At 36.6% G+C, this 17,201-nt stretch overlaps 1 protein-coding gene and 1 long non-coding RNA gene across 5 annotated transcripts; one reads left to right on the top strand and one right to left on the bottom strand.

Moving 5' to 3' along the window:
* Positions 1-2,635: 2,635 nt before the first annotated feature.
* Positions 2,636-4,337, top strand: LOC124300670 (uncharacterized). Of its 2 annotated transcripts, none has more exons than XR_006907279.1 (3): positions 2,636-3,009; positions 3,295-3,444; positions 3,993-4,337. It is a non-coding gene; the product is annotated as an uncharacterized LOC124300670 (long non-coding RNA). The 2 variants fall into 2 exon arrangements; XR_006907278.1 differs by having other exon boundaries at positions 2,638-3,009; positions 3,295-3,460; positions 3,993-4,335.
* A 3,142-nt stretch (positions 4,338-7,479) lies between these two features.
* LOC124300657 (trimethylguanosine synthase) lies at positions 7,480-14,328 on the bottom strand. 3 transcript variants are annotated; one of them, XM_046754954.1, is made up of 8 exons: positions 14,009-14,327; positions 13,567-13,705; positions 10,753-12,677; positions 10,411-10,657; positions 9,637-10,303; positions 9,434-9,565; positions 9,047-9,345; positions 7,480-8,975 (listed from the first exon to the last, which is right to left on the bottom strand). In XM_046754954.1, exons 1-8 carry the CDS (start codon positions 14,116-14,118, stop codon positions 8,868-8,870), a joined length of 3,627 nt encoding a protein of 1,208 aa, XP_046610910.1. In that variant the 5' UTR covers positions 14,119-14,327; the 3' UTR covers positions 7,480-8,867. The 3 variants fall into 3 exon arrangements, with proteins under 3 accessions (XP_046610910.1, XP_046610911.1, XP_046610912.1); XM_046754955.1 differs by having other exon boundaries at positions 13,567-13,702; XM_046754956.1 differs by lacking the exon at positions 7,480-8,975 and having other exon boundaries at positions 9,109-9,355; positions 14,009-14,328.
* Positions 14,329-17,201: the final 2,873 nt, after the last annotated feature.

The following is a 17,201-nucleotide window of genomic DNA, read 5'->3' as shown; positions in this document are numbered from 1 at the left end:
CTTTCATTCCGGTAAAATACTTGATCACAACTGACGGTTAGTCCATGTTCTATGATGTCGCCTTTGGCAAACTGACGTGTTGATTGTCGGTGTAACCAAATTGACGAGTTTCGTATTCGTGTTGCATTATGCAAGATATACAGCTGTAATGATTGAAAACAGGAATACCGATTTTTATTTCCATCGTTTAGGTGCCCAGTGATTTGGTGAAGTTTTAACGCGACAATCAGCGGCTGATTACACAAAATGTACGACGTCGATTAAGTTGCCGCCTTACGAAATAAGCGACTGTTACCCGCCACGCATGACGTCACTTGACAATGACGAGCGCACAGGAAGTCGAGCATTTGAACGTCCCGCCGTTTCAATCATGGTTTACAATTTATTCGGAGGGCCATTGGACCATAGAACGAGAATCCATGAGAACAGAATTACAGTTTAAGACATGAGAAAAAAAAAATTAAATTAAATCTTACTTTTATTTCAATTATACACATTTTTCATGGGATGTAATCCCATGACAACTATAAACTCGCCTAATCAATCAAAGAATTATACAAGTCTTGCACAATGCGTGAAACATCTGTTTTACATATTTTTTTGTGTGCAACTGTTTTCACAGAAATGCGGATCAGCGTGCTAATCGTTGCGAGGTATCTGCTTCCTCTTGTTGCCAAAATCGAATTCAGACTCAGGATAAGTGGAAAATTTCTGGATCTTACAGTTTTCAAAGTTTTTTATGTTGATGGCAGTTTTCGAATCGCATTTGTTGATTTTCGGATAGTTGGTACGACAAAAACTTCTGTATTATTACGATAAAACGAGTAAATTCAAATTGTGAAAAGTGTTGAGCGCGTTGTCAACAGCCTCAAAAATGTACTGTTGAACAATTCGATTTTTTTATTTCATTTTATGCTAACGGTGTAACCGAAGCTGAGTATCTTCAGCTACAAGGTTTTAAACAGCTTGAATGTTTTTACGGAATTGTATACAAGAATTTTAAATAAAAAGCCAAGGAACGCAGTTTTCGAAACTTGCATTTCATTCGGTATTAGCGGTATTTTGTACAACTCATGTCTGAAAAATTACTGACGCCTTTTGCGTGATTCGATTCAACCAGCTATTGTTTGAGTTGAAAAATTTGAAAATCATCGCATGATTCATCAGATTTTATAGAAGCAATTTCTATATGCACGTAATTAACCTGCGTCAACATGCGTCACAAGTATATTGACGTCAGCACCACACCAACGATGTCATGGTGTTATATCATCCGCCATCGCCCAACATTTTCCCGCAGAGAACGATTTGCACGTAATCGTTATATTGGGTAAATAGAATCAGACGGAAAATCGCAGCGTTTATTATCATTTATGTATGATTGGAAACGTTTCGAATTGCCTGCAAAGGCAGATGGAAGAAGATTGCCAAAAATCAACCGTAAGAACAACCGCGATGCTCACGTTTTTCGTCAGAGCCAACTTTCTAGGGCGTGTACCAATTACATTAATCGCATCTGTGTCATCACGTTAACAACCGGAACCGGAACTCGGAAATCCGAAATTTTATAAGAACTAACACAGTTGAAATTTCATCTGAATTACTTAATATCACTTGACCAATCTAAGAAATGAAGACAACAGAATTTTCTTAATAACTCGTGGATCTCATGACTTTTTTCTCGATTACAGATATGCATCGGAGAATTCTTTACTACTTCTGATTTTTAATAAAAATCTCTGAGAATTAACATATTTTGATAAAAAAAATTAATCGTATTCTGAAAATTAATCATTGCGCACACGAATCGGTAAAACATTATTCCGGTATTATGTAAATTGAAATTGGATAGAAGATGATTTATTTATGAAAAATTATATTTAAAATAGTTTTTCAAGTGACACTGATCAACCGTGCCCTCTGTATTTTATCCAAGATATTTTTTAATTTCTATGATACATTTCTCATCAGTCTCCAGTATTTCTTTCACCATGTTTCTGTAAAATTCTGCAAAATTTAACATTCTTGTATATATATATATATATATTAAAACAGGATTTCTTCTTTCCTTGCGTGAAAAAATAAAAGGAAAAAAAAAACAAATAAACAAGCAATGATTAAGTTTTTTGGATAAAATGATTATCAAAATTTCGGTAGCTAAATACAAAGTGTATGTCTGAGTATGAATATGATTTGTGAAAAATCTGATTCTGTCTTCAGATACAAGTATGCGGATAAACATAATTCGAAGAAATACGAAAGAAAATTTTGCCGCAGAATACGAGTAAGGAATTGCCTAGGAATTAAAAAATAATTCGGAATATTTTTAAAAAAATATCGAAATAGAAAGAAAAAATTTGAATGCATTATATGTGAGAGAGGCTTTTATTGAATTAAAAAATCAAGGAATTTTCACCAATCGAAACGTAATAAAAATGTGTTCAATAAAAATTCAACGTATATATGTGTACAAAGAATTATCCGCAGAATTTTTGGGTCACAGTGGGGAAAGAAATCCACAATGCTTCGACGGTATTTTAACTCACGATTGTCGCAAATGAATGGGGGAAAAAAACACGATCGAATTTGTTGAAAATTTTTAAATTTCTCTTCACACTCTTACTAAAAATCGATACTCGAGTCCCTCGGCTCCTCGTGTGATTTGGTAAGAGGAATAGAACGCTGCAGTAGTGCGACGTACGCATCGGCGGCAAACGGCGATCGACGCCGGCACCGGCGGCACCGCCGGTAGCGGCCCGATGGTACAAAAACAGGACCCAATTCGTGGTAGAACCCACTTGTGGATCGGATCCTGACATCGCCGCATTCGTTGAACGACAAGTTTTAAATTTACGGTCCGTAATATCGGGAAGATATTTAAAGTTCTAGCGGCGCATAGTGCTAAAAACAAAAAAACAAAAAAACAAATTTACCAGTATCTCCCGAGCTGAAAATTTATACACATTTGAAGAAAGATTTGAACTCATTTTTTAGAGGCCAATCAGCCCGGTGAGTAGCTGCAGGAAACGATCGTTTCGAGATTTTTCAAATATTAAAAGTATACATCTTCTTTTTTTATTCCGTCTTTGGTATACAGTTTTTGCAATTCACTTTGGTATTTTTGAAAATCCGAGAGCAAAATTCGTTGCAATAGAAACAAGTAATGAACCGATAGCTATTTTTGCTCGCTAAACGTAATCGGGAATTTGAATTTATAGGTTTAGTTAAAATATTTGACAACGTATTGTGGAATGATTGGCCGTAATATTTTTTTCTCTTCGTTTTAAATCTAAGCTCGATCAGTGCCGTAAAGAAATCGTTGACAATTCTGGGACGAAATGACGAGCAGTTAAAGGGAAAGATATGATTTTCAAATGGATCGTATTTGCATGCATCTTAACGACGAACTGAGTAATTGCACGTTAAAATTCACGACCTACTTTGGTGAGTATGTACATAGGTAAGTATGTACTACTCGCATATATGTTCCAAACTCAAATCACCACCGCAATCCTGATTTCATTTTACATACATCTTAAATTGGTATTGAAAAATCTGTATTTTCCAATGACATCCGTCAAAAGCGTGAAACCTTGGACGGTCTAATGAATTTTTCGTCAAATTATCAAGGATAAAACGATAATTCGTAGTTTTGACATTTGCGATTTGGATTGAAACTGGAAAAAAAATCATTCAAGATAAATTGTGCAAATACTTTTTATTTTGCTGTTAATCTGTAAACGTATGAATTCATGATTTCATTTAGAGTACAGTGTAAGTTTAACGGTTGTGACTTTTCCTCATTTTTTACCGTACAAAAGATATAGAATAATTAATCTTCCTAAAACGTCAATAATTTTGCAATCAGACGATTTTGCATACGAAATTTATCCATTTATCATTTTTCGCAGCTTCTATAATCCGATTATTCCGTTATATAGATTCTAGGCATAAGTAAAATTTTACGCACGTCTAATTTTCTATTTTAATAGACATAATGATTGGCAATTGAGAGCATATATAATCATCTGCTGAAGTGAGTACAAAGAAAAAATGTGAAATGTAATAACACGAGTAAAATTTATCGAGGAAGCGATCGATTTATCTTTAGGGAAATACCGATTGCGATAAATTCTACAGTACCAAAATTAAGCGTACAACAACCAACTGAATTTCACGGGCAAAATAAAGGTCGTTGTTTTGGCGAATTAGTGTATACGGTAAAAAATAAATCAAAATTCAGGACAGGCATCGCAAACGAATTACATTAACGCAATTTTTTACCTTTACGTTTTTTTTTTGTTTTTTTTTTTGTTTTTCGTTTTTCTCTATTACAATTTCAGGGGAAAATGCGCTCCGATGTTGTAATAATTATAGCAACGGTGGGGCTGCTATTCACAGAAGGTACAAGATGCTCGCGCAGCTACAATCATTACGTCAAGCATCGTACCAAGCCGAGAGAAATCCGTGGCTTCAAGCCCGAGTATTTGTCTACTGCAATCGGTTTCGGAAAGCGGGACAGTCCCTTCGGACTCGTTAAGCCTCAGAACCAGCAGAACCTCATTCTCGCGTTACTGCAAAAGACGTCTCAAAGGTGGGAACATTTTTTTTTTTTTTTGTCACCACAAAAAGGTGCTGATCCTTTTTTTCTCAGTAGTGTGAACGGGGCAATTCTGTTTCAGATTGGAGAAAAGCGGGAGGATCTCATGTAAACAGAGAAATACCTACAGACAAGCGATGTGCGAATAATGCGAAATTGAGACATGCCGATTTTTATCGCGATCGCACCATGATAGGTTAATGTATATTGGAAAAATAAATTGTGCTCTCTTCTTTTCCTTTCCAACTTTCACTCTCTTTATGCAGCATCGGAATTGTGGCGCTGCAACGCTTCTGCAGTAACTTCAATTATTCTGTTCGTAAAAGTAGTTGCTGTATGATTATTAAATTATCTATATATATCTATATAATTGTTATCAAATGCAAAATAAAAGCGAGCTAATACAGCGTGATGATTTAAATTTTAACACTACCCACAATGCTGTGTAAGTAAGTATAAATTTTTCACACCCTAAGAGTTGAATGGAGAAGTTGACGGGCCCATAATCACTGCGTTTTAAGTGCAACATATATAAGTATTTGTTCGACAAAAGAAAAAATATAGAAATAAATGAATCAAGTAAAGCGAAATATTTGAATCCAAAGAATCCTGCGAAAATTAAAAATTCCCGAAACGCTATGTCCAGTATATTTTGCGACAGCAAGGAAAATGCCCGAAATTAAAGCCACAGAAATGTGCTCCCAACTACACGCAACCCGTTAAACATTTTGCGCTCTTTCTGGTTCACTGATTTTCCGATAGACGACGCCACCGTCAGATGAAAGACGGACTCTAGAATAATCTAGAAACCCGCGGAATCAGTCAGTGAAACATACTCGACGGATTCACATCGCTATTGAGTATTTGTATGTACATATATCTGTTTACGGTTGTAACTGATTTCTATCATATTCTGGTTTCGTTGGATTTACTAGAACTGCGAATGAATCGAATCAGATCGACTAATTTCTAGAATTTTAATTAACGTCTCGAGCAATGTCAGGGATCAATCTTCGCAGCGATTAACGAACGTTGAAATTTTATAAGGAAAAAAGATAAACCGCTCGGTGTTTTTTGTGGAGAGGATGATTGTAATAATAATCTGAGTACAACTCTTTTTTATTTGTATATTCAGTACAGTGCCAACTTAGATTTGTTGAAGTGATTCGGTTATTTACCTCATCTGTTGACTCGAGAAACGTGAATTATTTCCACTTTGCAACATTGCGATACTCTAACAAAACTTATAATTGAAGTAAAAATTATCAATCAGTGTTAGTAAAGAAAAAGCAAACTTTGGAAGACTTGGTGTTTTGTAATAGGTACTTTTATTGCGTAAACTTTCAAATATTTGCTCTATAGTAGAGCACATTTTAATTTCTTTTACATTCTGCACATTTGTGCACATATCAGTTTTAATTTCAGATTCGTATTTGTGTACTCACAATTAATTCACGAGTACGATAACGTAAGGCGCGAAATGAGATAAGTGTGTGATGTCAATCCTGTTTCCTCTCCTTTTTCTCATTTACTGCTGTATATCTTTTACTACCGGTGGTATGACAATTAACGATCGAAGCTGCACTTTATTACCAGGAACTTACCTGAATTCAATCCCTACGACCATTCCATTCGCACTTGTGGCAGAGGTCTGAAAGGGTGTGGAAATCGTAAAAAAATTATATAAACTGACCCGAAAGGCGTACCCTAATTGTTATAGCGAGTGAATTCCTAACGACTGCATGATTCGTCGTCTGCAAAAAGTTAATGCGCACGCGCTGCAATCCGAGGGCAACTGTTTGCCAGGGCGACCAACCGTCATAAATGTAACCTCAAACATTTTGACAGCTGGTCGCCCTGACAAGCAGTTGCATTCACAAGCAGTGGTAAAACGTGCCAACGAATTCCGATTTATTTAAGGTTACGCTAAAGTTGCCTTCCGTAATACATTCTATAAATAAGAAAATCACGTTTAAGAAACGCCCGCGGTATAAATTGTTGGTATCGGCATACGTCCGAGATGGTTTGAGAACCATTGAAACAAGTGATGAACGGCAATGCTGCTATTGGAAGATTAGCTCCGATGTCTCAGGGGTTCTCAAAGTATTTAAAACGCATTTCCCGCCGTTTTTCTCGCGCTTTCAAGGATACTTTTACAAATATATCTCACGTATCGTCCGTTACAACTGGTCGCACTCACCGATGCATAGTCGCGTGCTATATTACGGAATAATAATAATAATTCCTTACTAATCACAATTATATTTGTAACCGCAGGGGGGAAGTAATGTTGGCGATAAATGCGGGGCAGATCATGGATAAAAAGGGTAATGGTCATTCCTCTTAAAAAATATAATTAGTGTAGATTTCCTCGAATTTATACGTGATACGTTTTTCTCTTTGGGTATGCGAACAACTTGGACTTTGAACGATACGTTAGTTTTTGACATTTCATGAATTCAAATTCATTTATTTTATAATTCAATTTGATACACGCTCGTTAATGTCGATTCACATTCAATTTTAGCTATCTAAAAATGTATTGACACATCGACTTGCAGACTTATTTTCTGTGGACATATTTTTATTAAAGGTATATACCAATAATATTCGTCTACTTAATTAATCATTCGGAATTTTTTTTACCGATTCGTAATGAAAACATATGAAAATGGTGTCCATGTGTGACTCAAGAGAGTAAGTTGCGTTCATATGTATACGCGGAAATTTTATCACAAAATCCGGATACGTTCCAGAGGTTGATGAAAGCGGGCTATCTTTTGAGAAGTTTGAATGTATGTACATTTATTCTGTACATCGTTATACAATAGTTATATCAGGGAGAGGCGGATTATTGATATACAATTACAACTGCATAGTTACAATTTGATCTGAAAATGAAAATTCAGCTTTATTTGAATAGAACAATATGTAAAGAAGAGTCAATATGATACAAACCAAAATAGTAGGCACATTCGTATCTTTTTCTTTCATATTTTTCGTTACATTTAGTTTTTTCTAGTACTGTTTTTTTTTTTTTCTTATTCTTGTTTTTAAATAACCTGACAGTGCAAACAATACGTATAATACAATAGAACTAGATTATATTAGTCTTAAATGCATAAAATATGAGTGTTTATCGAGTGAATTTTCTTAAACTCGGTAGTTTCTCTTTGTGCCGCATTCAAATTGGAAATATTTTCTTTCAATGTGTAACTGAAATTCGTGATTGCGTCAACGTAATATCACTTATTATGCGAATTAAATACTGTATGCGCACATTATAGATAGTAAACGGTAGCATTCAATTTTCGTAAAAATCTGTAACTAAAACTTCGATAAGGTTAATCGTTTAAATTGATCACTAATCTTCAGTAACTCATCTCACAATTAGACAACTTATATTTGAGTGAGAAAAAAATTTTTGTAATGTAGATACAAATAAAAAACACCGATCCGTTTGTAATGGCAGCATAATAGAAAATATTTAAAGCGAAACATTGGTTCAGTTCAGATTCTTGGTGATACAAAATGAAGTGAAGTTAATCTATATTTTGGTCACTTTTTCGGCAATATTTCCATCACACTTAATTTCCCTATACTTTTCACTCTTAAAAAATTTTAACCAACTTCAAATTTAATTTGAAGACATATTGTAATTAGCCATAATATAAAACAAATCCAATCGTTGATCCAAATATTTAATATAAAAAAGAACCCCTAACGCGATCAAATATACTGTCAGTTTCAGAGGTAACTCAATTCGTAAAAAAAGGAAAGGTATTAAGGATTGTTCGGAATCTTTGTGCTTAATCTCCTCGATTCTCGGCTCTTCCTAAACTGAGGATAAAAAATCAAGTTGTTAAAACGGAATTAAAAAAATGAGTCTCGAATTTCAGAAGGAAGCAATTTTCCTTGGAATAAATCTGTGAATCTCACACTTAGCAATCAGAACTGCTACATTATTCAGGTAGAAGACGACGATCCTATGTCAAATTGATTATTTTGTGCTGAATTCTATTATAAAAGTTGGAGAGCAATTCGTGACTCAAACGTAACGTACTTACTATGTAAAGCGATACGAATTAAAGTTGCAGATATAATCATTCTTCCTTCGACCGAAATCACATATTAAAGTTTTTCAAGATATGGGTAGAGAATACTTTTTACAAACCACATGAAGGCGTTTTGACGATACTTAAAACAATAGATAATTGTTTTAAATAGTGTCTCCTGATACACAAATCCGGTGTTATCACATTTTCTTTTATTCCTTAATCAATTCACCGTAGTAAGCAGTTAAGGCTATCAGCTGTTTGTCAAGAAAATTTTGTTCCATTTCTACGGCGCCTCCTGGACCGGCTAACATTGCAAGCTGGCAAGACGAAACACACCGCATAAGAAACTGACTGACAATTGACGGGTGATTTATTGAACGATTCTTACCTGCATGGTGTCAACATTCTTAGGCAAAAAATAAGCTACATGCTCAGTTATGCTTTTTGATGTATTGTACAATGCTGTTCCGCCAAGTGGTGCCAATATTTTTTCAATGTCGAATGTTGCATCCATTGAATATTTCGGACCCCCCCATGGAGGACTAAGAAACACGACGTCGGCAAACAGCTTTGGAGCAAGTTGCAAATAATCACCAACGATAAACTCTATTCTTTTCTCGACGCCGTAAATTTTCGCGTTGTGACGAGCAAGCTGTATCTTCATTGGATCGATGTCTATCGCGATTACTGAAATATACTTAAAATCAGCTTTGCATATCCCATATCGGCAGTTGTTAATTTTGATAAAAGTATCGAACACCGAGTGTCTCCGTACCTCTTTCACAAGTTAAGGCAAATTGGATAGCATTTCCGCCTGCTCCGCAGAAAGCATCTATGATCGTGTCACACCTGCATCTTTCGGCTATATGTTGAGCGATTTTTTCCGGCGTGACGGAAAACCAGCTTTCTGCAACAAACGGAAATGTTCAAATTAATTGCTAATACAACCGCAGTTTTTTGCTTCAGAAAATTACTCACCACTATCCAGTTTGATACCCTGATCAAATTTGGTGAACAAACGATATCGTTTAACCCAATACTTCATCAATGTTCTGTCACCGGCAACTTCGGGAGGAAGACAAATGTTACGTTTGTTCTGCTTTCGTTTTTTCTTTTTTTGTATCCTTTTAGCAATATCGTCGTCGGTAAATTTCCCCTCAAAAACATCGTCCTGAAATTTGGCGTCCACATCCATGGAAACATTCTTACTCAGATTTTTGTCTTCGTTGTAATCTTTAGTTGGTGCATCATCTTCAACATTATCAGTCTCTTTGATTGAATCATAGCCCTCGTGATTTGATTGTTGAATTTCACCAGCATTCGCCAAATTATTGACATCATATTCCTTGACAAGTTCCGCATATTCGACTGTTTCACTATTGGGCAAAATTTTCTCACAACTTTGCATGGTGTTTTGGTCGATTGTGCCTACAATTTGGTCGTCTATATCGATTTTTGAATCGATAGAGCTTGTGCTTGGTTTATTAAACAGGAGACGTTTAACAGGCAATTTCGATGCAAACTTTTGATCGCACTCTTCGTCCGAACTTGAGGTAAACAGCGTTGTGTAAGACCCTCTGTCATTTGTCTTCAAGACCGGTTCTGCGGTGGTCTTTGTTGGAAGGTATGCCAAATTTTGCGATGTCTGCAAAATATCATTGAGAATCAGCTGTTTGTAATAATAAAAAATGAAAAAAAAGAATAAGAAAATCATTCAGCACGTACCAATTGCTTTGCAAAGAATGAACTTACCTTGTCCAAAGTATTTGTAACCTCCTCCCCATTGTCATCAAAATATGTGTGCTTGTTGACTGGCCTAGATCTATTGAATTTAATTTTGAGCTGTCTGTTCTGTAATCTAATGTTGCGCTTCCTGTACACAACTTCACCCTGTAATTTTGTCTGTCGTTGATCGTTATTGAACGTGTAGCCCATCAGGGAGAAGGCTTTTTTAACCGTCTCTAAGCCCTCGCTGTATTCGTCGTTATCGGCTTCGTGACTGAAACATTAGCAGAGAATGCTAAAATGAAAAAAATCGTTCTTGCTTCACCTCTTCCACATAATTATCTACTTGTTGATGATATTTGGACGCACCATCTTTTTAACGTCGTTGGTTTTTCGTCATTTGGCCGGTCTCCATCGCTCGCGCTTGACAAACCTCTCAGAATGTCGGCAGGTGGCGTACTCTGAAGCGTAGTTGAAGAAACATCACTATTGACCAGTGTACTCTGACTGTGATCACTGCCTTTGGTTGTAGAATTATCCTGTGCGTCGCCATCATTGGCAGGTTGAGTCTCATCGCAATGCATGGTTAAATTTTGCATAAGCGTTCCAACGGATTCCATGATCATTTTCTTCTTTCTGGAATTTACTTTATTCTCTATCGCATTTGGATACAACTTCTCATTAATATCCTTTGATTCTTTGGCCTGAATGAATTCCTCCTGTCTTTGCGCGTCACAGTTCTGCTTCTCTTCTCTTTCGTTTCCCAAATCTTCGATTACGCTGGTATTTGCGTAACGTTTACCGACATTGGTTGTGTCTACAGATCGATCATTTCCCTCCGGGTGAACATTGATCTCGATGTGCAACGCCAATTGCTGGTCGTACCTTTCGACGAACAGTTTGCACTGCTGCCAGTACTGTTCCTGAAAATGCTCCTTCCACAACTGCTGCCAATACCTATCGGCATCTTCCATTCCGGGCTCGTTTTCAATTTCTGAGCTACCGCTTGTGATGTTACTTTCTATCGAGCTGGTAGTTGAACTGAACAAGCTGGAAGATTGAATGGAATTTGAATCACAGCTGGAGCTGGTTATGGTCATTTTAGTCACGTCGGTCATCGAGTCCGTCGTTGCATTTGTGTTGGCGATTGATTCGCTGATGGAACTGCATCGAGACGTCGTTATCAGTCGTTCGTCTTCCATGTTAGAGGGTTGGTTGTAACTTTCCTCCATGCTGAACGGACTTAGAGGATTCCAGCCTTCTTCTATGTCAGGAGATAACTCGCGGTTTATCAGTTTCTTTCTGTTCTCATCGGCTTCGTTGTGGTTTATGCTTATTTTGTTTGTATCTTGAAATGGAAAATTGGTGCTATCATCTGCTACACATTTGACATCCATTATGCTTGGGTCGTTTATGGTTTTACTGAATATTCCTTCAAAGTTGGAACGGTTTATTTCACAATTTTTGTGAGCCTGATTTGGAAAACACGTATTTTGCTCTGGGAAGGCTTCTGAGGCGGTTTTTTGCTTCTGTCCATTGGCGCAATTGCCCTTTATCGGCAGCTGGTTTTGCTGCATGTAATCCGGATTTATGTAATCAGCATATTTCTCTATCCAAGATGCCCAAATTATCTGCTCCCCATTTTCCGCCCAGAATCTTCCCCACAATGCCTCTACTTCGCGTCTATAATTTGAGCTATCACGTTTTATCACAGTTAAGGCAGCCGCTTGACTGCTTGAATTGATTATTTTGGAACACTTGCTTTGTGGATCGGAGCTAAAATCCGTTTTTGATATTGGACAATCATTGCTCAGTCTAGCGGTCTGACATTTATCGAGATCGGACCCATCCTCCATTTTTAACGATTGGCTATCCTTTATCTCTGAATGGCAGTAGAGATTGGTATTTGATGATGAAACTTGGCACCCATTGTGCATATCAGATTGCAAAGCCCCCAAACTCATGTTTTCATCATCACTTTCCCTGTGCATTCTGAAGATTCTACTCTTGTGCTCCATTCTCTCGTATGCATTCTCATCCTCTTTGATGTCGTCCGCATCTCCGCTGCTGAAGGTTTTACCATAATTTGCGAATAGGTTTTGAATACTTTTAGCTTCGTGATAATCGTGATATTCCGATAAATCCGCGCCCGAATCAGACTGATGCAAACCAAACTTCTGGGGGAAAGACGATGCCGGTGGTCGGTGAGACGAGTCGCGAACAGAATCATGTTCGTCTGTTGAGTAATTATTGTCCGTGTGCGAAGCACTGCAATAACAACTCAACGGTTCTTCCTATTTAACAAAAAATTATTTATATTTTTTACTCTGGTCATGATTCCAAGTTGGTGTTTGCGTGTTGCGAATAACATATTTGCTTGACTATAGATTATTTATTGAAATTTGGGTATTTTATGATTACGTAATCATTTCTCATCCTGATTGAATATATAGAACTTCAGTAGTTTTTTCAAGAAATTCTTGATCAATTACAGAATAACAAAACTTAAAATTGATTGTATTTCTTCTAGGGGAATGTAAAAAAAATTTTTTTTTTATACCTACTTCAACGATATAAGATATATCAATGTCAAACATGATCATTGGCTGAGCAGAAATTTATCAGGCCAACATCAATGGTTTTAATCAAAATAACAATTCTAAAATTGGTCAGATTGTTCTGAATATCCTTTACGTTCTATGGTAATCACATATAGTAAAATTGCTAAATTTATTTCCTCACTCATGATTCTTATACAAGGTATTCGTCGTATTTATCTTCAAAATTTTATAAAAACAAAGCTGGTCTTGTTACCAAAATCTCTTACATTACAGTTGTTTAATATTATGTGAATAATTTTAGGACTTGTGTTTAAAAAAATACTGTCACACCTTTTTCATGTGCAGAATAATCCCATTAATATCATTGAAGGATCAATATAAGAATTACATTATACATAACTGGAACGAAACTGTAGATCTGCTCAGAGCAGACTTACGATCGTAACAAAACCAGTCATTCATGTAACTTTTATGAAGCGAAAGCTGACTGGAAGTGACGAAAGTTACTTGCTGATAACGGTGCAATAAGAAACGTCATTACGAACAAAAGATATGGATCGTAAAAGTCAATTACGACTCAACAATGTGATATGAGATACAAAAGATAATATTGTATGCTTACGTCATGTTTGCCTATCGATTGACTATCGGCCAAGTTTCGTTTCTGGTTGTCCAACATTTCGCCAACACGATCCCCCTCGACATCTTCATCTTCGCTAGCATCTTCCGTGGTGAATACCGTAAAATGCTCCGGATTCCTTCTCAAAAAATTAACAATACAAGTCATGCTCAATTTAATGATTGCAATGAAAAATAACATGAGGTAAGGTAAGGTGAGGTTAGGCTAATTTAGGGGAGTTAGGTTCAGGGGTGAGGTTAGGTTAGGTCAGCTGTCAATGTGCCAATCAATAATGGTGAGAGAATATATACTCGTTTTTTTTTTCTATAATGCACATAGCACGTACAGATCAGTAGAGAAAAATGAAAATAATATAATCTAGGTGCTATAATCCGGACTCGTCACATTGTCGTTAATAGATATTGGCTGATTTTTATTTATTTACTTTATGAAGACTCGGCTGCACAAACAATAGATGTAAGCATCAGGGTCAGAAAACTGATTTTGCTCAGCGATGTAAACCTCGGCTAGAGGCTCCCAGACATGATCACACATGATTATAAAATACTTTTCTATAGCTTTATTCAGCCGTACGTTAATATACTGTCACAAAACACACATATTTTCTATATGAATAATAATCTAGCTTTAATTTTCCATCTCAAAATCCAAACCAAATCATTCGGTTTCACACCACCGCCGATAACCTCGGCACGAGCTGTCCGTGTGACCCACTCTGCACGGTGAACACACACGGCGAAAGAAGGCCTGTGCAACTGGTTAGGAAAAGCTTCTTAAACAGACCGCTGACCCGGAGGTGCGGTAACGGCGCTAGCGTCGTCGACATTTTTAACCGTAGGGTATAAAAATACCTAGAACGATATTGCTTTTTCCAAGAAGTACTGGCTTTTTCCTTCTTCTTTTTTTCCATTGCATCCGATGCTCCATTTCCTAATAATAAAAATTTGAACTTACTGGTAATGAGAGGAATTAACGACATCAGAGTCAGGGCGGCTAGGTGGTCTAGTGGAGTAAGGCTCCGGTAAAGCATCGCTAGATACCAGGTTCGATTCCTGGCTCCGTCGTTAATTTTTCGAATTTACCAGTTTTTCAAATTATATATACTTTTCACAAAATGAAAAATTACCTCGAGATTAATATTAATATTGATGATGCATATCCGCATTTCAATAATATACGATCCGCAATTTAATATCAGACGGTCATTGACTGTCTTACGAGCTTCGCACCAAGAAGAGTAAGTTACCAAAATGTAAACACACTTACAGACACTCTTACAATTGTGCTCGAAGAGGAAGAACACTTTCTATATTCACATATACTATCACAGCACAAGAAAACAAATTTGAACTTACTGGTAATGAGAGGAATTAACGACATCAGAGTCAGGGCGGCTAGGTGGTCTAGTGGAGTAAGGCTCCGGTAAAGCATCGCTAGATACCAGGTTCGATTCCTGGCTCCGTCGTTAATTTTTCGAATTTACCAGTTTTTCAAATTATATATACTTTTCACAAAATGAAAAATTACCTCGAGATTAATATTAATATTGATGATGCATATCCGCATTTCAATAATATACGATCCGCAATTTAATATCAGACGGTCATTGACTGTCTTACGAGCTTCGCACCAAGAAGAGTAAGTTACCAAAATGTAAACACACTTACAGACACTCTTACAATTGTGCTCGAAGAGGAAGAACACTTTCTATATTCACATATACTATCACAGCACAAGAAAACAAATTTGAACTTACTGGTAATGAGAGGAATTAACGACATCAGAGTCAGGGCGGCTAGGTGGTCTAGTGGAGTAAGGCTCCGGTAAAGCATCGCTAGATACCAGGTTCGATTCCTGGCTCCGTCGTTAATTTTTCGAATTTACCAGTTTTTCAAATTATATATACTTTTCACAAAATGAAAAATTACCTCGAGATTAATATTAATATTGATGATGCATATCCGCATTTCAATAATATACGATCCGCAATTTAATATCAGACGGTCATTGACTGTCTTACGAGCTTCGCACCAAGAAGAGTAAGTTACCAAAATGTAAACACACTTACAGACACTCTTACAATTGTGCTCGAAGAGGAAGAACACTTTCTATATTCACATATACTATCACAGCACAAGAAAACAAATTTGAACTTACTGGTAATGAGAGGAATTAACGACATCAGAGTCAGGGCGGCTAGGTGGTCTAGTGGAGTAAGGCTCCGGTAAAGCATCGCTAGATACCAGGTTCGATTCCTGGCTCCGTCGTTAATTTTTCGAATTTACCAGTTTTTCAAATTATATATACTTTTCACAAAATGAAAAATTACCTCGAGATTAATATTAATATTGATGATGCATATCCGCATTTCAATAATATACGATCCGCAATTTAATATCAGACGGTCATTGACTGTCTTACGAGCTTCGCACCAAGAAGAGTAAGTTACCAAAATGTAAACACACTTACAGACACTCTTACAATTGTGCTCGAAGAGGAAGAACACTTTCTATATTCACATATACTATCACAGCACAAGAAAACAAATTTGAACTTACTGGTAATGAGAGGAATTAACGACATCAGAGTCAGGGCGGCTAGGTGGTCTAGTGGAGTAAGGCTCCGGTAAAGCATCGCTAGATACCAGGTTCGATTCCTGGCTCCGTCGTTAATTTTTCGAATTTACCAGTTTTTCAAATTATATATACTTTTCACAAAATGAAAAATTACCTCGAGATTAATATTAATATTGATGATGCATATCCGCATTTCAATAATATACGATCCGCAATTTAATATCAGACGGTCATTGACTGTCTTACGAGCTTCGCACCAAGAAGAGTAAGTTACCAAAATGTAAACACACTTACAGACACTCTTACAATTGTGCTCGAAGAGGAAGAACACTTTCTATATTCACATATACTATCACAGCACAAGAAAACAAATTTGAACTTACTGGTAATGAGAGGAATTAACGACATCAGAGTCAGGGCGGCTAGGTGGTCTAGTGGAGTAAGGCTCCGGTAAAGCATCGCTAGATACCAGGTTCGATTCCTGGCTCCGTCGTTAATTTTTCGAATTTACCAGTTTTTCAAATTATATATACTTTTCACAAAATGAAAAATTACCTCGAGATTAATATTAATATTGATGATGCATATCCGCATTTCAATAATATACGATCCGCAATTTAATATCAGACGGTCATTGACTGTCTTACGAGCTTCGCACCAAGAAGAGTAAGTTACCAAAATGTAAACACACTTACAGACACTCTTACAATTGTGCTCGAAGAGGAAGAACACTTTCTATATTCACATATACTATCACAGCACAAGAAAACAAATTTGAACTTACTGGTAATGAGAGGAATTAACGACATCAGAGTCAGGGCGGCTAGGTGGTCTAGTGGAGTAAGGCTCCGGTAAAGCATCGCTAGATACCAGGTTCGATTCCTGGCTCCGTCGTTAATTTTTCGAATTTACCAGTTTTTCAAATTATATATACTTTTCACAAAATGAAAAATTACCTCGAGATTAATATTAATATTGATGATGCATATCCGCATTTCAATAATATACGATCCGCAATTTAATATCAGACGGTCATTGACT

This window comes from Neodiprion virginianus, chromosome 3, assembly GCF_021901495.1.
Source record: "Neodiprion virginianus isolate iyNeoVirg1 chromosome 3, iyNeoVirg1.1, whole genome shotgun sequence".
In the NCBI taxonomy this organism is placed as follows: Eukaryota; Metazoa; Arthropoda; class Insecta; order Hymenoptera; family Diprionidae; genus Neodiprion; species Neodiprion virginianus.
Note: the sequence above shows the minus strand (reverse complement) of the source record. Positions and strands in the feature narration are given on the sequence as shown.

Excerpts from the sequence above, each read along its gene's own strand:
- LOC124300657 (XM_046754954.1), bottom strand. The coding sequence starts at position 14,118 with ATGTGTGATCATGTCTGGGAGCCTCTAGCCGAGGTTTACATCGCTGAG. Across the intron at positions 9,566-9,636 it reads GGGTATCAAACTGGATAGTG|AAAGCTGGTTTTCCGTCACG; the intron begins GTGAGTAATTTT and ends CGTTTGTTGCAG. Across the intron at positions 9,346-9,433 it reads TGCCTTAACTTGTGAAAGAG|TAATCGCGATAGACATCGAT; the intron begins GTACGGAGACAC and ends AGTATATTTCAG.